This window comes from Mugil cephalus, chromosome 23 (assembly GCF_022458985.1).
Source record: "Mugil cephalus isolate CIBA_MC_2020 chromosome 23, CIBA_Mcephalus_1.1, whole genome shotgun sequence".
Classification (NCBI taxonomy): domain Eukaryota; kingdom Metazoa; phylum Chordata; class Actinopteri; order Mugiliformes; family Mugilidae; genus Mugil; species Mugil cephalus.
The window spans coordinates 10,526,327-10,547,663 of NC_061792.1; the positions used below are offsets into that span (position 1 = coordinate 10,526,327).

The 21,337-nt window shown below is 43.4% G+C and overlaps 1 protein-coding gene across 1 annotated transcript; it reads left to right on the forward strand.

The window, feature by feature from the left end:
- Window positions 1-3,671: 3,671 nt before the first annotated feature.
- Window positions 3,672-20,679, forward strand: LOC125000773 (bile salt export pump-like). Its single transcript, XM_047576443.1, has 29 exons — window positions 3,672-3,943; window positions 4,053-4,146; window positions 4,232-4,250; window positions 4,633-4,662; window positions 4,740-4,791; window positions 4,874-5,181; window positions 5,603-5,690; window positions 7,869-8,002; window positions 8,091-8,262; window positions 8,348-8,472; window positions 8,550-8,724; window positions 8,795-8,908; window positions 8,979-9,089; window positions 9,181-9,306; window positions 9,712-9,915; window positions 9,983-10,153; window positions 11,492-11,693; window positions 11,780-11,849; window positions 12,161-12,281; window positions 12,441-12,608; window positions 12,736-12,840; window positions 13,075-13,236; window positions 13,329-13,532; window positions 14,391-14,632; window positions 14,710-14,866; window positions 15,035-15,232; window positions 16,595-16,801; window positions 18,875-19,021; window positions 19,470-20,679. The coding sequence occupies exons 2-29, from the start codon at window positions 4,068-4,070 to the stop codon at window positions 19,668-19,670; spliced, it is 4,092 nt and encodes a 1,363-aa protein (XP_047432399.1). The 5' UTR covers window positions 3,672-3,943; window positions 4,053-4,067; the 3' UTR covers window positions 19,671-20,679.
- The last annotated feature ends 658 nt before the right edge of the window (window positions 20,680-21,337 follow it).

The window sequence follows — 21,337 nt, forward strand, 5'->3', positions numbered from 1 at the left end:
TAGCAGCAGGGCGGGTTTAAAGTACAGGCTTGACACAGTTGATAAATAGTTCCCATGTGGGTTCAAACCTCTGGGTCAAACCTGTCCAGGGCCTTTTTATTGTACGCAGACACTGAATTATTGCACATTGAGCTTATTCGATGGCTCCTGTCGTGAAAAAAATACCAGCTCAACACAGGAAACTACTAAAGATGGAGCTTCTACATACTCCCAGCTGCTACTTCGCCAGCGTTCTGGGTCGACGTACTTTCCCAGCCTCGAGCTCACCGTACGCTGGTGTGCCAAGGATCACCAACCTCGGAGCAGGACCTTGACACTCGACGCCAGGTGAAGGCGTTGCCAAAGCCGCTGCCCTAGTTCTTCTTATGGTGCCGTAATAATCCCTAAACCCATAGACCCTTACTCCTGGCTCTCAGACAGCTGTCTTGAAGCAGGCACATTATAAATGGGACAATATATCCTGCATACATTTGTTTAAAAGTAAAACAAATGTTTTGTTATGTTCATTATAATCACGTCTTTACAAAATCCATAAAAGTAGTGTGGATTTATCACGTGTTAACAGTGTCACTTCAATATATTGACGCATTGAATTGCAGCCATGCGATTGGCTGATCAGCTATTTGTGTTAACAAGCAATTGAACAGGTGTATCTAATAAAGTGGCAAGTGACAGTCTTCCTATATTAACATGTGTAGGTCCCACACGAGCCCGGATAAAAGTCTGCTGATCTCTAACTTGATGTTTCCTGCCCCCCGGCCTCTGGAATGGGTCCTGAACCCCCCTTTCACGCATTCCACGAAAGTTCAACATAATCTGCTTCCGTCCTTTGTACTGGAACACGTGTCCCAGAAATCCAGCCGTCATCTTCTTCACCTGACGCGCTTCACACGTTTCACCTCAAGGTGGCAGCAGCGTCGTTCGGGAAGATTCATTTATTTCCCGCTGGGAGCGCACAGCTGCTTTTACTCACTACGGGAGGTATTGTGTGTGTTGCACCAGCTCTAAATAAATCGTGGAAATATGCACCACATGTAAAAAAAAAAAAAAAAAAAAACACTTTTTAACACCTCCGTCGATTATTGGATGTGAGTTACTGGAATCAACTGTTATTATTGAGGTTATTACTCCCATCCTGGAATCTTGAGAGTGTTAGATCTGAGATGAAAAAGCCTCACCACGTCCTCGCGTGTAATCCAGACATGTTGCGTGTTCATAACCATCCTATTTGTAGATTCCCCGACCGCATTTGAACGCAGCGGCGGTGAATGACCTTCCGTGCACGACCTCACGTACATTCGTGTGCAAGTATTTTTATTTATTTATTTATTTCACATAAATAATCTACATCACACGCCTTGCATTCTCATATATAATGGAAGTTGGATTTATGAATGAAAAATAAGCCTTCTCACGTCACTATAATGTAGAACGCCGGCCTGTTTCATGCCTGTCTTTTACGCTTTTATTGGAGAAGCTGAACTTTACCGGTTCCAACTTCATGTTTAGAATTATTTCAAACAAAAGCACAAAGACAAATTCCATTCAGAGTTAATCAAAAATAAATGAATGGGCTTCGACTGTGTGTGTGTGTGTGTGTGTGCATTTAAAACAACTTGCAGCGGAGTGTAAATAACAAGCCTTGTATACAGTAGGGCATGGAGACCACCAGGAAATCAGGCTTGTAGAGGGCAACAACCTCTAGTGCAGATTGTCGAAATGTCACAACATTCTCCGCGTATCCTCAACTCCCGCCCGCGTGTGTCGCAACTTCGGAGCCCAGCGTCGCTTTTGGCCGTGACGTTTAACGCATCATGTCAAAAGTAGCATCTGTTTAAAGGCAAGTTTAAACACACCCCTGACTGACGGTTATTAATTAGTGTTAAATGCCCAAATGCAGTTTTACAAAAGCTATAGTAGAAGGAATCAGGAAGTCAACAAATCAGTTCAGGAGTATTTATTTCTAGCAGTGGCTATGTAGCCATGCTAATGTTGGTTTGTCAGCATGGGAACAGCCATTAGAGTAATTAGTTTTTAACCAAAATCGTTCACCCTTACTCCCTATTTAGGGTTGCATTATATTATATAGTGAGCTAGATCCCAAAACCTTTCGGACGCTACTGCCAGGTATCATCGTTTGACGCGTAGTTAATGACGTCACTGCTGTCGCATCATTACGTGTAAGACTGCCGCGGCTCCCGTTTATCCCATTACAATTTTCACATTACTAAAACGTGATGATTTTGGAAACAAATAGTCTTTATGTGATGTTCACGAAATAAAAAATAAAATCATGTTTTTTTTTGTTTGTTTTTTTAAGTTTCATATTAGCCACTAACGGTCATTACAGGTGTAGGTACCAGATCTGCTCGGGTGAGTATCAGGCGTTACCAGGCAACTATATATTCGGCTACGTTCGGCTCCATTCGGCTTCGAGATGACGTCAACTAAATTTTCGGCCTGTGTTCGGCTCCGTTCGGCTCCAACTGAGATCGGTGCGTGGTTCGACAACACGAGTTTAATGTAGTTTTTTCACAATATTTTGAGTAGTAGGTGCAAAAATATTTAAGAAGTTTTATCCTGGAAAAAAAATTATATAAAAATACATCTTTTATCTATTTATCCAAAGAATAAAAGGACAAGAAAAAAACTCGTAAGCTGCTCTGCTTCGATAACAACCGCTAACCGCTAAAACAGCTAACCCCTCTTCCGCTTCTTCCTGTTGTCCAACCAAAAATAAAACGCGACGTCAACATCTCCTACGTCCTGACGTCATCCAGATACTTACCCGAGCGGATCTGGTTGGCCAAGCAGAGGGACGCAATGCATGATGGGATATCAGCAGAAAATTGGAGATTGATCACTAAGGTGATAAACATTTAGTTTTATTGATTTTAAATATATAAAATGCCTTTTACAGCACATTTAACGGTCGGCAAAAGTTTTTACTAAACCACCCTACTCTGAAACATAACTTTAAAAGGATTTAGATTAGATTAGAGCTTTTAATTGGGATATAATATATAAATAACTGAGTTCAATAGGGAGGTTTTTTACAATATTTGACTTGTATCCTTGATAATCCAAAACTAATTAAGTAGTGTTTTTGACACCCTTGGACAAGATTTTCATTGTCCTTCGTGTTCATCTCCTTTATCATGTTAACTTGGACAAATTTTTGTATAATTCTTCTTTTTTTTTTTTTTTGAATCCTCAAGTGTTTGAACTTCTTGTCAGCCTGCAGATGTCACATGTTCGTCTTTTAAGAACAGCTCTCGGCCTCCAGAGCAGCTATCAAAGCTGTTTTTGTTTTTTTTGTCATCACTTGAAATTAATTGGTCTCTCAAGATGTTCAGGGATACATCATGTCCTCTGTCAAAGAAGTCTTCAAGTACTGAGTCCAAACTCTCCTTCATCCAATTATTATTGTTACAACATTTGGCTTCACGCTGCTGTTTAGTTGGTCACAATCATCCACTTGGTTTTAAGACAAGCGTATAATCCAAATAGTATAAGTTTAAACCCTCACATTTTATTATTTTTTTTCTTTTCTTGTGGGAGCAAATAATTTAACATGCAAGGAATATATCTTATCTTACACAACGCCCATTTAAAGGTGTCGCTTCAGGTGGTAATGACACAGAAAACAGTGCAGGATCTCTGCAGGCAAAATGTTTGCTCAGGCGGGGTCACTGGCCCTTTCACAGAATAAACCAAGAGGACACTTACCTTTAAACAAAGCAATTCGACCCCGAGTTCCAACCGAGCCCAATAAAGGTTCAATAACAGCACGTGAATCATTGCTAAGGTACAGAACTTGTCGGCCAACGTCTGAGTGACCATCTTCCACCACTACAACCAAACCTGGGGACGTAGCGGCTGTACAGGACGGGACCTCTGACTGGGATCCATGAAAAGCTTCAGTCGAGGATAAGAAAGATTGGTGGGTTTCAAACTTTTTTGTTTTTTTTGTGCTGGAGTAAATGTAATCTTCGACGTGCCATTTCAATTTTTGACACCTTTAATGTATTATTTTTGTGCTTTTTTTCCAGATAAATCAATCAAACATGCCGACGGGATCAGTGAGACTCCAGAGCATTAAGAAGCTGGGACATGAAAACCAGAGCTATGAGTTTTCAGACGAAGGTAACGATGGAAAAATACTCATAATATATAATAATAATATTCAGAATAAAGAAATAATTCATATTCTATTGTTGGTGTGTTACAGGGCCAGCTGGCTCCTACATGTAAGTGTACTATTTGATGTATTGTTACATATTTAGTATGTAAAACCTAAGAAAACCATATTTGTACATATTACATATTAAAGATGATACACTTTTCAAGTTAAATTGTTAAAGAATTATTTATCAAAGTAGCTCAATATTCCTTTTTTTCTTCAGACTAATGATTTTTATTTTGATTTCTGGTGTTTGCCATGAAAAACGACCAAGTGAAAGGTCAACTACGGTGGCCCCAAGAGATCAATACACGTTTGTGTCTGAAGTGGTTTGAATAAAGGGTTAGGAATTCTTGAATCTCGAGGGAAAGCGTTTCTCCACGCCCTGCATCAACTTATGAATCACTCATGTTGCTTCATCACAAAGTGTTGTGTTGTCTTTCGTGCAGGACCATGTCGACCTCCAAGGAGGGTGAGAAGTGAGTACCTCATAGCAGTATGAACGCTTTTTCACGTTTAATTCGCACAAATCTGACCTGGCGTTTATTTCAAACAGAGCTCAAGGGAATGAACAACAAGCGGCAATACGAGTTGGATTCTTCCAGCTGGTAAAGACACGTGTAATTTTTTATTTATTTATTTTTTTGTTGTTGAGATTTTCCCGCTTAATTCGAGCCTCCCGCCCCCCAGTTCCGCTTCGCCACGTGCAAAGACGTGCTGATGATGGTGGTGGGCTCGGTGTGCGCCGTGCTGCACGGCTCGGCGCAGCCCCTCATGCTGCTGGTGTTCGGCCTGCTCACCGACACCTTCATCGAGTACGACATCGAGCTCAACGAGCTGAGCGACGAACGCAAGGAGTGCGTGAACAACACCATCGTCTGGAAGAAGAACTACACGTACGCGCACGACCCCGACACGCCCCTGAACCAGACGGACTGGGGCTCCGTCATCAACGCGACGCTGGAGATGCTCACGCCGCTCAAGGAGAGGCCCTGTGGGTGAGTGGGTGGTGAGAAATGCACGAGGAGGCTTGTTTTTACAACGTCAAATGTGATTTAAGACAGGGGTCTTCAACGTTTTTCAGGCCAAGGACCCCCAAACCGATAAAGAGATTCAGTAGGGACCCCCTACCTACTATATGTGTTCTATATAAACTCAGTTAGTGCCATTTAAAAAATAAACATTATTATTATTTTGCATTCTAAAACATCCCTTTACTAAAATAATCTGGATTTATGTCAATGTGCATTTAAAGAAAGTTAAATTTAAATTAAAAAAAAAATACAGACCCCTCTGCAGTACCTCTGTGGACCCCCTAGGGGTCGCCAACCCCCTCTTGAAGACCCATGATGTAAACTGTGATTTTAACCGCTTTACATCTGTGTGGTTTCATCATTCAGTGACTGCCCTTCCTTTCAGGGTCCTCGACATCGAGTACGAGATGACCCTGTTTGCCTTCTATTACGTCGGCATCGGAGCAGCTGTGTTCCTGCTCGGATACTTCCAGGTTGGTCTGAAACACGTCTAAAACACGTCTAAAACACGTCCAAAACACGTCTAAAACCCTCCTCCTCCCGCTGCCTTGATATTCCACTCCGCACGCTTTTATTTATTTCCTTTAATGCGGTTAATTGCGTGCCGTGAGATCCCCTACAAATAGTCATATTAGTTTATTTCCCGCAGGCTCTGAAAACTGCGTTCACCGCTCCTGACAGCCCTACTAATGAGCAATTACGGGGCCGCAGCTTTGTAAAATCTTTGAAATGAGCACTTCACCAGCACCAGCCCGGGCAGATTTGGAGTCGGGGAACTTAGACGGAAGGAAAAAAAATTTAGGGCTTAATAAATTGGACCTCGGTCGACGTACTGTATATTACAAAACTGAATGAGCCTTCCTGGCACATCAATAAACTGATTTCAGCCAGGACGGAGGAATTACACTTCCGCGCAAATTAAGTCTGGAGTCCCAAGGCTCGATAACGGCGAGATAATAAACAATGAAAACAAGATTTAGACCTGTGCGATTTAAAAAAAAAAAAAAAAAAAAATGCCACTATTCGATTTCATTTTACTTCTATAGCGTCAACAGCGGCGAGTTTTAGTGAAGGGAGAAACACTGAGCAGCTCACACGTGAGGGAGCTCATCTGACTGAGGCCGAGAAAAAAAGGAGACGACACAGAGCAGCAGGAGGAACCGAGACGATGCATCTGTCACGGTTCAAGAACACCTGCAGCGTCTGAAACAGATACAAACAAGAGATGTGGCTGATGCATGTTACACGAGAGACTGGAAGAGGAGGTGAACGTTGATGGCCGGCAGCCTGGTCCTATAGCAGCATAGCTGATGGGATGGTTCAGGGTCACCAAGAAAGGAAAGTTTGACGCCTAACGTTAAAAGTAGAGAGGTTGTCTGCATCCCGAAAGAGTTGTAGCCCTGATTTGGGTTTCTGAAACTCTGAAGTAAACCTGCAACTATTCCCAAGTTTGTCACGACAAAGAGATGATGATGTTAGGTCGTGGGGATGAGTGCGTTTGTAGTGATCTAGTGTGTGTGCATGTATGTGTGTAATTTAGGGTATTTCCAGCTGTAACTGTTATCCTGTTAGTTGAAAGACAGAGAGAATTAGTCTGAATGTGAAAAAAGCCAAAGTGCAGCAGCAGTTTCAATGGATTTTCAATGGGTTTTAGTGGGAGTGATTTTTTTGAAACGGGCACTACAGAAAAAATAAAAATCCATAAAAATGAATGTTGCTGCTAATCACTGACATGTCCAAGCCTCTAATAATCCCCCCAAGAAAAATCCACTTTGCATTCATATTATTGAAATTCTTTAAATTTTTGTGTTTTTTTTTTTTTTTTTTTTTTTTTTTTAATTTTTTTCGATGCCATTACAAAGTCAGAAAATAATCAAACTTTTGGTATTGGTGATTAGTACTGAAGTGGATTAAAAGATTTATGTGGAAAAAAAGTAGAAAAAAATATTAACACATTTGTCTCTTATTGGTAACAAGGTAACAATTTCTGTAAATTGGGCATTACAAAAAAAAAAAAATTAAAATCCACCAAAATCAAGTGTTGCTGCTAATCACTCACATGTGCAAGGCTCTAACAATCCCCCCAAGAAAAATCCACTTTGCATTTAGATTATTGAAAATATTTCAATTTTCGTGTATTCTTTTAGGGCGTTTTTTTAAAGAGGACACTTATGTCCCTTAATGATAACAATATAACAATTTAATTACACAATGTAAAAATTGGGATTTGAGTTTGAAATAGTAAAATTTACTAAAAAGAAATACACACCTTTGCCAAATGTGATAGCAAAAAGCAGAACTACCACTAAAATATCAAAAAAATTGGAAAAAGACACTTTTGTCGTGAAGATACGTTCATAGATATTTCCAGTGTGATGATAGATTAAGGAGATGTTCTCTTGTTTCTTGAGCTCCTAATTTGATTTAGACTTCAGAAATGGCTCCATAGTGCTACACTGTCCTGCAGCCATTAATACCCACTTGTTCAGAAAACCATCCAGATTATGCAGCTGCTGAAAGGAGCTGTGTAAAAATGTGTGGAATTTGTCTTTTTACCCTTCACAACCAGGGCCTGGGTCCTTTTTTTTCCTATTTTTTATTTTTTAACAACTGACAAATGCGAGCGTAACCTCTGTTCCCCCGACCGACAGATCTCCCTGTGGGTGACGTCCGCCGCCAGGCAGATCCAGCTCATCAGGAAGCTGTACTTCAGCAAAGTGATGAGGATGGAGATCGGCTGGTTCGACTGCACCTCTGTGGGGGAGCTCAACACCCGCATGTCAGAGTGAGTGTGAAACCCCGGCGGCGAAAATGCCACTTTTTGAAGCCCCGGAGGTTTTGCGTGCGTCACAGCTGTTGCGCTTATGTTGCAGCGACATAAACAAGATCAACGACGCCATCGCCGACCAGGTGGCCATATTCGTGCAGCGCTTCACCACCTTCGTGTGCGGCTTCTGCGTCGGCTTCGTGAAGGGGTGGAAGCTGACGCTCGTCATCATCGCCGCGAGTCCGCTGATTGGCGTCGGAGCCGGTCTGATGGCCCTGGTGAGACCCCGACGCCTCTCTCTCTCTCGAGTTGCTTTGCTCAGCTGTCTTGTCAACGCTGCCCGTCTACTTTGCGTCGCTCTAGTTCGTGGCCAAGCTGACGGGGATGGAGCTGCAGGCCTACGCCAAAGCCGGCGCCGTGGCCGACGAGGTCCTCTCCTCCATCAGGACCGTGGCTGCTTTCGGCGGAGAGTCCAAGGAGGTGCAGAGGTAACGTACGCACGATTTTAGCTTTTAGCACGTGCGCTAAAGCACCTAAAGGGCGGGCTTCTCTCCTCTTCTAAAAGGTACGACAAGAACTTGATCTCGGCGCAGCGCTGGGGGATCAGGAAGGGTCTGATCATGGGCTTTTTCACCGGATACATGTGGCTGGTCATCTTCCTGTGCTATGGTCTGGCCTTCTGGTATGGCTCCACTCTGGTGGTGGACGCTCAGGAGTACACTCCAGGAACTCTACTGCAGGTATAACGTGGTACACTAACGCATACAAACATCTTACTTGTAAAAAGTCACATCTTCTTTTTTATTTCAGGTCTTCTTCGGTGTCCTGATAGCCGCCATGAATTTGGGGCAGGCCTCCCCGTGTCTGGAGGCGTTCGCTTCGGGCCGCGGAGCCGCCACCATCATCTTCGAGACCATCGACAGAGTGAGAAAGCGTTGCAGTATTTTTATTTGCCACTCGGAAGCTATTTTCACACTATCGTCACATTTTAAAGGAGCCGGAGATCGACTGCTTGTCCGAGGCTGGGTATAAGCTCGACAGGGTCAAAGGAGACATCGAGTTCCACAACGTGACCTTCCACTACCCGTCCAGACCTGAAGTCAAGGTGCGCGCTCGCTTCTGATTTCCAATAGAAAAATCACATTTCTGGTGTCAGGAAGATGCACTTTACCCGCGGTGTCCGCTTATTTACTCAGATCCTGGACCAGCTCAGTGTTGCGGTGAAGTCCGGGGAGACCACAGCCTTTGTGGGTCCTAGCGGCGCCGGGAAGAGCACTGCCATTCAACTCATTCAGCGCTTCTACGATCCTAAAGAGGGCATGGTACTGTTAACGCCGTGGTTCTTCCCTTTTTCTTTCCTTGATGCGGTGTGGACACCACCTTCTCCCTTTTAAGCCTTTTCTAGTGGTTTCAAAAAAAAAAAAAAAATAGCCATCCCCTGAGGGTGATAGTACATGATAATCTGTTTCATTATTCAGTCCGTGGATCCTAACAGCCTCATTTTTCACTTTTACTGGAATTACACACCTCTTATTCCTTTCGGCTCCTCAAGAAGGAAATAGCCCCTTATTGCGCAATGAAGGTCGTCCGCAAGACTAACAACCTTCTGATTTCAAACTATCATTGTTGCGAAAGACACATTATGCCAGGAAAAAAGGGGCTTTAATGGCGTCATCCATCAGTTCTAGTGTAAGCACCTGCTGCTGCTTCGCTCCTTTTCGCCTCAGGTCACCCTGGACGGCCACGACGTCCGAGGGCTGAACCTCCAGTGGCTGCGCTCCCTGATCGGCATCGTGGAGCAGGAGCCCGTCTTGTTCGCCACCACCATCGCCGAGAACATACGCTACGGCCGACCCGGCGTCTCCATGGAGGACATCGTCGTGGCGGCGAAGGAGGCCAACGCGTACAACTTCATCATGGACCTGCCCCAGGTGGAGAACGCAGAAAGTGTACGTAAAGCAGCTCCCTCAGAAAGTAACCCTCTGTTCAATCCGACAGAAATTTGAAACCTTGGTCGGAGAAGGCGGCGGCCAGATGAGCGGCGGGCAGAAGCAGCGTATCGCCATTGCACGAGCGCTGGTCAGGAACCCTCGCATCCTGCTCCTGGACATGGCGACATCTGCTCTTGACAACGAGAGCGAGGCTATAGTTCAGGAAGCTCTGGATAAAGTACGTCTGACTATTTTTATGCTTCTGATTGTGTAGAAACACCAAGCTAGTAGTCTGCCGTTAGCATGTGTCGGGCTGCTAATAAGTGTCTGTTGCTCTAACGTTGCCACTAGTTGGACCCTTTTAGTCGGTGACTTTTCAGCCAATCCAGCTCAATGAATCACTAATTGGCAGCTCATTAAACCACTGAGCAAAATGCTACCCCTAGCTAACAGTAGCTCCTCCGTTGGTTGCTCATTGGTTATAGTCTGTAGCAAAAACCCATTTTTTACCACTCACTGATCAATTGTGAGATTTTTTACTCCCAAATTCTCTAAAAGTCATCTTTCTGCCCCGGCATATGAGGTAACGTTGTGAAGCTCTTTTTCTCCTGCAAAAGTCAGTCAGGTCCAAATATGGTCATATCCTTTGTATTGGCAGCCAATCACGAAAGTAGAAAGGCCGATCTGAAGCTGAACTCTCACTGGTGTCGATTTCTGACAAAGTGATATTCTGCCTCTAGTCTGTGTTTATCTGTGAGGGACATTTAAAAAATGCAGAGAAGCTCAAAACTCCAATTAGCAAGAAAAGTCAAAGAAAAGACGGACGAAGGAGAAGAGAGGGGAAGACTCATCCGAGTTCATCTGGCCGTAAATTGTCTTTGGTAAAATGAGACGAAGGTGGAGACGATTGAACCATAATCTGATATTTTGATGTATGTTGATATGATCATATGATATGTTTTGAAGGATTTGAGTAGATCTGGTTTTGCTACATAGTGGTTTCCAACGAATATATATACGTGATTTTACAGTGTAAAACTTTAAAAACGAGTTTTTCTACATACTCTGAGCCAGAAATCTCCACTTCAGTAACTCTTACACACACCAAACTTTCCAGATTTATTCCTAACTAGTTTCTGCAGGTGTTTACAGAGGGAATTTTTCATATATCATTCAGAGCCTGATTTATTTAACATTTTACTCCTAAAAACATGGCAAAAATAGATTTTTTTTAACTGTTTTGGGATTTATGGAGTGATAAAAAGAGATATCCAAAATTCCTTCTGTAAATACCTGTAAATATAACATGTTAACAAAACGAAACAAGAATTTTGAACCTCACCTTAGCCGATATTCAAATTTATGTTCTGGAAATTTATGCAAATGTGGGCATATTTAGGTACTAAACTGCTAATTTGCATATTTAAATACGAATTCACAGAAAACTTGTAATACAAATAACTATTGTATTTATGTAAGTAATCATTTGCAGAGGTTTCATGGTGATACCTATTAGTTAAAAACTTTACCCTATTCCCCTGAGTGTAAAGCGTAGACGATCTGAACGTCCTCACAGGTACGCATGGGCCGCACCACCATCTCCATCGCTCACCGTCTGTCCACGATAAAGAACGCCGACGTGATCGTGGGCTTCGAGCACGGCCGGGCCGTGGAGAGGGGAAAACACAACGAGCTGCTGGAGAGGAAGGGCGTCTACTTCACCCTGGTCACCCTGCAGAGCCAAGGAGACAAGGCTCTGAACGAGAAGGCTCGACAAAGTAGGTCCACCCCCTTTTTTTTTTTAAATTATGGAAATCATGAGCATCCGGTGAAAGTGACTTTCTGTTTGGATCTTTTGCATTAGTGGCCAACAGTGAAGAGGAGCCAGAGAGGCTTAATCTAACCCGAGCAGGCAGCTACCGTGAAAGTCTGAGGTATCACACAGACACTTCTCCATGCGCTCACTCGGGTGTGTATTTCTCTAAACAGGATTATTACAGCCGTCGTTTTCGTGGCTGTAATTGGCTGGTGTCATGACAGAAGCCGCTACCTTCATTTTCTTAATTACCCTCCCACGATTACCTCGACATTTGGGAGAGTTTCGCGTCTTCCGAGCCGCTTCTAAAAGCAGCAGCGGAGGAGGTCGAGGTCCTCCATCTGCACCGTTATTAAAGCAACCGGCGGTACAGTCAATGCAGATGTGCAGAGATACAGATGCAGCTGTTTGTTTTTTTTCCCCCTGCAGAGCTTCCATCCGTCAGCGGTCTCGGTCCCAGCTGTCCAACCTGATCCCAGAATCCTCGGTCCCCATTGCCGGAGAGCTCGGCCCCAGAGCCTACGCCGTGTCACAGGCAGATAAATCCAAGGTGGGGGCATTTGTTTGCGCTGTGTGGGCGGTTAAAGCTGCGCCAACAACAGTCACGGGCCAACGCGGTGCAAGTTTTTCCTGGTACTCCATTGTTTTTGTTTTCCTTCTCAGCCTTCTCCACAGTTAACGGTTTTTTCTGTAAACTTTTTATATTCAGAACGCGATCCCGGAGGACGAGGAGGAGCCGGTGGAGCCGGCGCCAGTCGCCAGGATCCTCAAGTACAACACACCCGAATGGCCCTACATGCTTTTTGGATCCTTCGGCGCGGCAATAAACGGGGGGGTCAACCCTGTTTACTCTCTGCTGTTCAGTCAAATCCTGGCGGTGAGGTTCAAGTCCAACTTTTCTGAAGCACAAACAACTAAAAACAAAAGCCTTAAAAGCAGCTATGCTAAGCTAAGGCTAGTATTAGATTGTATTGGATTAATATGCTACGTGTGTCCGTGTGTAGACCTTCTCAATAACGGATCCCGGGGTCCAGAGGAGGGAGATCGACAGCATCTGTGTGTTCTTCGTTATGGTCGGCGTCATCTCCTTCTTCACTCAGATGCTGCAGGTAGAGCAGCATTTGCTTCTCCTTTGCTCAAGGTTGTGGTAAAGTTACAAAAAGACCTCCTTCATCCTGGTAAATTAATACCTTCTCCAATAAAGGAATCATTTCCCAGTGTCCCGCGGAGCTGCCGCTCTATAATCAATTCAATGAGTCCTGACCCCCCTGCTGGGCAGGGACGACAAAGACACCATTAACGCGAGGCTATTTTGGGTTTAATAAAAGTGTACGTCTCTGCAGGGCTACGCCTTCTCCAAGTCTGGAGAGCTGCTGACCCGCAGGTTGCGGCGACTCGGCTTCCACGCCATGCTGGGTCAAGAGATCGGCTGGTTCGACGATCACAGGAACAGCCCCGGAGCTCTGACCACGCGCCTGGCAACCGACGCGTCACAAGTGCAGGGGGTGGGTTAAAACAAACGAGATGGTGTTTATAGGTATTATAGTAGACTAACGTGTGCCCATTTGACTTCCCTCTTTTCCCCTTCCCCTCCAAGGCCACGGGCTCGCAGATCGGCATGATCGTCAACTCCCTCACCAACATCGGCGTGGCCATCATCATGTCCTTCTACTTCAGCTGGAAGCTCACGCTGCTCATCCTCTGCTTCCTGCCGTTCATCGCGCTCTCCGGCGGCTTCCAGGCCAAGATGCTCACGGGTTTCGCCAAGCAGGACAAGCAGGCCATGGAGTCGGCTGGGCGGGTGGGTGGGCGGAGCATTAAAAAAAACAAAAACGCAGCGTGTCAGAAGCACGCCATCGCAGTTTATGTCACGGGTCTTCAACAGGGGGTTCGCGACCCCTAGGGGGTCCGCAGAGGGGCTGCAGAGGGGTCGCAAAACCTTTGGTTGATTAGACATTTTTTATACATATATATATATATTTATATACGTTAGGTAGCCACCCTATGTTGCACATATTTGGGAAAAAAACTAAATATTTGAACCTGTGTATTATTTGACTAGCTTAATGTTGAATTCAAAATGCTAATAATAATAATGTATATTTATCTATAGTATCTCTACATAAGTTTAATGGCTGTTGAAAACTCCTGCTTTATATCTTAAAAACTGTTTTAGCATCCAACTTTTTCCCCCTATCATCCAGGCACGATATCATTTTATTAGCTGCTCCTGTAATTTAGGCGCTTTCAGCCTAACAAGGGCTGAAGCGCCCCCCTCCCCAAGGGAAGGGGAGGGGGGCGGGCTTATTCTTAAAAAATCCAGTCGAGCTTGTGAAAGTCACAGTGTATAAAAAAAAGAAAAATACTCAGGACAACAGAAAGTTCACAAAGAAGTGTTCAAAAGTTAATTTACTGTGAACTTCCTTTACGCTATCTTAATTATCCCGACGCCGTAAACCCCACCCAGGCGAGTAAAGTGGATTAGATGAAAATTTAATGATCCCCGTGGGGCGGGGAAATTGGCTTACTGCGGCAGCATATAACAGGATATAGATAAGAACAGAGAAACTGCTTTATCTATATCTACTTTAAAACACACACAGGAATTAATTACAGCCTCCCGTCCGTGTCCTTTAATCTTTTTCGAACCCGCTCGCAGATTTCCGGCGAGGCCCTGAACAACATCCGCACCGTGGCCGGCCTGGGGAAGGAGAGGAGCTTCGTGGACATGTACGAGGCGCAGCTGGACGCGCCGTACCACGCCGCGCTCAAGAAGGCCAACGTGTACGGCGCCTGCTACGGCTTCGCGCAGTGCGTCATCTTCCTGACCAACTCGGCGTCCTACCGCTTCGGGGGCTACCTGGTGCGGCAGGAGGGGCTCCACTTCAGCCTGGTGTTCAGGTGAGAGGCTCCGTCCGGTTACGAGACGTGGACGTCTTAATCGCAGAAACGTTTAAAAATGTGGTGTGCGCTCGCAGGGTCATCTCAGCCATCGTCACCAGCGGCACGGCCCTCGGCCGAGCCTCCTCCTACACGCCGGACTACGCCAAGGCCAAGATATCCGCAGCGCGCTTCTTCCAGCTGCTGGATCGCGTGCCTCAGATCAGCGTCTACAGCAACAAGGGAGACAAATGGGTGAGTTAAAAAAAAAAAAAGCAGGGCTTTGTGTGTTAGTTTTACATCAGGAACGTGTAGAAGAGGAACATATTTTCACCCAGAGAGAAGCCAGCTCTAACCTTTGGTCTCCTTTTTTTTTTTTTTTTTTTTTTTTCTCTCCTCGTCCTCTCGACCCCACGTTTCCAGGATAACTTCCAAGGGAACATAGAGTTCATCGACTGCAAGTTCACCTACCCCACCAGGCCGGACATCCAGGTCCTGAACGGGCTGAACGTGTCGGTGAAGCCCGGCCAGACGCTGGCCTTCGTGGGCAGCAGCGGCTGCGGGAAGAGCACCAGCGTCCAGCTGCTGGAGAGGTTTTATGATCCCGACCAGGGCAAAGTGGTAAGAAGGACATATATATATATGAATATACAATATAAACGGACAGGAAGTTGGATTTTCTTTTACTGTCTGGCAGCTGAAGAGGATCTAAAAACAGCTTCTGAACTCGTTTGCAGGAATTTAGTGTTTACTTTAAAATTTAAAATAACACATTCATTTATAATTTGATTTAAAAGCAACGTGAACCGTGAAACGGCACAAAAAGCTGCCACTTTTAGCAGGTTTTTCTTCTTCTTCTTCATAATGAATTGAATCCAAGAGGGAGTATCTTTAAATCTAGACCTATATTTAAAATGTGCTTTATTATACAAACGCTGTGCAGAAGTTGCGCTTGCAATTATGCATTTTAAAAGTGCAATTATCTTTTTTTTTCCCATTTGTCCAAATGCATTAATGGAAATAGAGCGTCCGGTGTTTTGCTGCTTCAGTTGTACCATTGATTTTTGCAGATTTTTAAATCAGACATTTACTTTTAATGGGTTATCTTTACAACCTGGTATTTACTTCTTGCTAAAAGCAGCATTTTAATGTTAATCCTCTTCTCCACTCTTCTCTGTTATGCTCTAATTCGTCAGTGAATTGAGCAGCAAGCTGAGTTTTTATCCGTCACATAACGAGCGCTTTACCTCAGGAGCTGTTAACATTTGATTTAATGTTGATTTACTAAAGGGACACAGATTTAGTTCTGGATAAATGATAATATAGCCATTGTTGCACATTATGATACGGTTGCATATTGTACTATAGAGCTTGGATTGTTTGCATATTTCCAAAAAGAAAATGTGCAACTTAACGTTATACTTTATGGCGTCGCTGCAGATGCTGACATTTAATCTTTTTTTTTTCCCGGTTTTAATTCGATAGTGTCTCTCGTTTTGAAATGAAACAGTCCGACGTGACGTCTGCTTTCCACTTCCACTCTCGCGGGGCTCATTTAATACCTTGGGCGTCGCTGTGAAAGTGAAACCTGTAATTTGTCACAGTCAAAGAATAATTGCCGGACATTCAGCGTACGCGGTGATGGAAGTGTTTCACGTCACTTCAATTCATCCATCAGTCAGACGTTTATGCTGAGTCCGCGCTGTGGAAGAAAAGAAGGGGCACTCTTCCCAGGACGGGAGTTTGTCTATGTGCCAGTGAGGGCTCAGTGCCAGGATTCAAATGGCCTTAATTGAGTTGGAAGTGGTTTGGAAACTCATAGTCTTTATTCTCTGTCTGAGATTTAAAAAGGACGGAGTCACCTCTGCGTAGCTAGGAGAGGAATTACAGTGGAGATAGTAGCATGATGGCTCATTAAGTGGATTGTATTTCCAATCTTTGATTATTGTATTGCTTGCCTACTAATGGCAAAATCAATTGCAGCTTATTGACGGCCACGACTCGACCCGTGTCAACGTGCCCTTCCTGCGCTCCAAGATCGGCATCGTCTCCCAGGAGCCCATCTTGTTCGACTGCAGCATTGCCGAGAACATCAAGTACGGCGACAACTCGCGGGATATCGGCATGAACGAGGTCATCTCCGCCGCCAAGAAGGCTCAGCTCCACGACTTTGTCATGTCTCTCCCCGAGGTACTGTGGTTGGTCTTTGTGTGTTTGTGTGTGTGTGTGTGTAATGTTTGTGGCTGGCACTCAAAAGCACAGGGGGAACCTCTGAGGTCCAAATGAGGTGTACTCGCTCAGAGCGTGCTCGGAAAACAGGTTGGCAATAGAGTCGGCAAAGGCAAATCAAAGAGAGGCAGGCAAACACTGGAGGTCGTGGAAAAGGCAACGTTACAGGCTTGTGTGCTTCAGATGGAGGAGTTAGTTAACAGCTGACAGAGAAAGCGAGGCCTCTATTGTAGGCGAGATTTAATGGAGGCGAGATCAGGGGTCTTCAGGCCCACGAATTGATGAGAGATTAAGTAGGGACCCGCTACCTATTATATGTTTTCTATATTAAACTGGGCCTAGTGCTATTGTTGTTATCATTTTGCATTCAATATTAAGCTATTCAAATAATACACAGGTTCAAATATTGCAAACGCACAACAGTAGGGTGGCAGTTTAACTGCAGCGTAAACACAAACCTAACCTTGCTGACTTGCTGACTGAAAGATGGTGTCTTCTGCCTCCATTCATCCCTTTACTAAAATGTGTTGGATTCATGCTAATGTGTATTTAAAGAAATTTAAATTTGTGGGGGAATTTTTTTAAAAAAATATATAAAACATGTCTAATCAACCAAAAGTTTGTGAAACCCCTGCAGTACCTCTATGGACCCCCTAGGGGTCACTGTTGAAGACCCCTGCCTTACATGATAACAGCACGGGGCAGTCGGTGTGGTTTGGCTGATTTGTAGTGGAGTCACTCATAAAGGAGCTCCATGGCACAGAGGAATGGGCTTAATCAGACTTTGATACACTTGTCAGAAGGATACTGGCACGGGCAACATCAAGCAGATGGGTCATATGGGATGTGAGCTGCCTCCGCCTTATGGTTGCCACCGGGTAAGGGGCTCTGGGTTAAAGCCTGTTGAGACAATTTAGTTTGTTATTGGTTCAGCTAATGACTCGTCAAACCTTCTGGAAAAACAACCACAGGCTCCTGAGTGATGCATGTGTCGCCTTCGTTTCCGCTGTCATTAAATAACGGTGAAGATTCATTTTTCATTTCATTCATTTGGTACCTTTTAAGATACGTCAGGGCGCAACAACAACAATGGATCAAGACAGAAAGCAGAAGCAGAACTGAAGACAAAAACAAATGATCTTGGAGAAAGTTTAATTAAGTGAGGAGGAAGTGAATTCCATATCCTGGGACCTCTGGATGTTAAACTAAATTATGAAATTGATTATTGGCTGTAAAAAAAAGTTATTAAAAAATGGGGGAATTGTTTTATGTAATGAACCAAATACAAGTTGAGCAATTTGGAGTTTGTTGATTTGATAAATATTAAACATGCCAAGTTTGTAAAACAAGGGTAATTAATTAATTAATTAACTTCTTGGAGCAGATAAGGAAATAATTCTCGCCCCTCTTTTTTTGCAAGGGGGTAATTGGTTCCAGTTTCATATTGGAATAACTAATAAAAGGATAAATCATTGAATAATAAAGATTTAGCAAGACTTTAGTATTTAGAAGATTTTTCCAACTATTCCAATATTTTTGGCAATCTTTGATGTAAGTTTTCATTGATTTGACGTTAGCTACTGGAACATCATCAATCAGTGCAGTTATATTTGCAAAGACTTTAACCAAATAAAATAAAGTTTTTTTTTTTTATGTTTAGTGACAGCTTTTGAACCATTTTGCAATTTTTTCCAATTCCTCATTTACAACTTTCCTGAGAGAAAATGGATTTTTATGAGAATAAAATAAACTAGTATCATATGTAAACAATATTTTTGATAGCTGATTTGATACATTTGCCAAATTATTGATATATATATATATATAAGAGCAGCAGTGGCCCCAGGATAGATCCCTGGGGTACACCACATTTTGTCACAAGAGGAGGTGAATTTACTCCTCTGAATGTAACAAACTGCAATAAATCCTGCTTATCCAGACCCAAATTAGAATGGAAAAGGCAGAGGAACCCAAAGTAATGTGCAAAGAAGACTCTTACTGAGCTTTTTCCCTTCTCTTCTTTTCTCTTCTCAGAAATACGACACCAACGTGGGCTCTCAGGGTTCCCAGCTGTCTCGGGGTCAGAAGCAGCGCATCGCCATCGCCAGGGCCATCATACGCGACCCCAAGATCCTGCTCCTCGACGAGGCCACCTCCGCCCTGGACACGGAGAGCGAGAAGGTACGATTCACCTCGCCGTGTATTCTCCAGGCGCGTAGAGCTAAGAGCTAAGAGCAGGCAGTTAATTATTATTATCGTTAACATCATTATCATTCATCATTGCTATTATTATCACCAGCAGCTCACAGCTCGTACCAACCCTGCAGTAGAGCTTCTTTAAGATAAATTTAGTCTGTAGGACTGTGCGCTGGCTTTTCCAGCACAAATGTCTGAAGCACGCTGAGGAGCAACGAGGCCTCTACAGCGCACCGATCCACTGGAACATTCTAATGATAGTAATCAACGCATGATTGTGAAATTGCTATAATTGTGAGGCTTGTGTGTCTTGCTGTGTGGGTAGAACTGATAATGGCTCCTGCCTGAGGTGTGTGCGTGTGTGTGTGTGAGGAAAAGAGAAAGAGAGAGTGTGAACACCGCTTCATTATTTTGTGTTTAATGGAATTTACAGACTGTTCAAGAGGCCCTGGACAAAGCCAGAGAGGGCCGGACCTGCATCGTCATCGCCCACCGCCTCTCGACCATCCAGAACTCGGACATCATCGCCGTCATGTCACGGGGCTTCGTGATCGAGAAGGGGTCGCACAACCAGCTCATGGCCCTGAACGGAGCCTACTACAAGCTGGTTACCACGGGAGCACCCATCAGCTAACCGGTTAGCTAACCACTTACCTGATGGAGGTGTGCCATAGTTATGATCACAAGAAGTGGGTGTTCACTCTTTGTGATATTTATTATTGTGAATGGATCCTGTCATGAAGAGAGCGATCTTTTTATGATTCAGACACAGATACTTTTGATGGTTGTTTTATCTCTTAAAGTCTTAAAGGGCTAAAAAAGGGTCCTACAATTTACAGTACAAATAAAAAAAAAAATGCTATGTTAGAATGTAAAATGGGATGTAAAAAAGGATAAAACCATTCAAAACCTGATCAGCAGCTATAATGATCTACAACATCTTTCAGTCTGGTCCAGTTTACAGTTTTTCTGCTTTGCGTCATTGTCGCTTCTATCTATAATGGAGTTGTTTTTGGCCGCAGCATGTCGTGAGAAGAAGTTTTGAAATAGCTAGTGAAGACTAGGTGACAAAAAGGAGTTGGTGGAGACCAGAAATAGACATGAAAAGAGAGTAACTAGTGGATGTGATCAATCAGGAGGACAAAACCATGAGTCCAAATGAATGGTATATGTTTGTAAAATGTTCCTGAAAAATAACAACTTCGAATGTAAATGTTTGCGTCTTGTTTCTGCAGCCCCCCAGTGGTCAAACAAATCTATTGCTGTATATAAACATAATTATATTGAAATAATAAAAATTTGAGTTTTAACCCTCATACCCATCATTGAAAAATGTTATGCTGTTACCATTAATGTCATGAAAATTGTACATGTTTGCGTTTTTTTATTTTTACAGAAATCATAAATTTTTGATTAATTTTGAAAATTTATTTGCCAGTGTTTGTGATTTTTCACATTTTTCTTGAAAAAAAAATACAAAAATTGTAATATTTTCAATATTCTTATGCAAATGGGTTTTATTATGTGGGGGATTGTTACAATCTTTTATATGTCAATGATTTTTTTATTTTTGTAATGTCAGATTTAAGGAAGAAAAGTTTTCTTTCCAAAAACGTCATAAAAAATAATATATGCCAATATGAGATCCTGTTGTCAAGTGTACTTTTGTCATGATGGTTAATACGTTTGGTGCTGATGTCTGTGATGGACGATTTTATATGAATGAATAATTTAAAAAAAAAAAATGAATGGAAGTCAATGGGAATCTGGAGGCACGTTTCTGCACGTTTTAAACATGTATTACGCAGCATACGTACAGCTATAGATTATATCTGAATGTTGCAGTGCAATGCATTTAAAGTGGACATTTGCATAATAATTTCCAAAGTTTAAGCGTTTTGCAGATTTCACCAGTGTCACCTGATGAGATATTTTGCTCTGTACGGACATAATTGCATCGACGTGCAGCTGCATCTCATTTGCTAGCTGTTAGCCACGGAAGCTAATCAGGCGTAAGGCCCCGGATGTTGACTCCGCAGAAGTCAGACTTTGATGACACGGTGGCTGCAGGCGGAGACCCAGAAAACGACAGGTAAGCATTGAAGTGCGTTATTTATTCGAGTGTTACACACGCAGAATATAAAGCAGAGGCACGAATTAAGAAGCTCCATACGCTTAAAAGCTTTTCTGGGGCTCGGCGGTGGAAAAACGCCCGCTTTTTTTTTTTTTTTTTTTTTTACACGGAGTTTGGTGCAGTCAGCTGACTTGACAGTTATTGTGCATATTGTGTTTTTGTTTAGT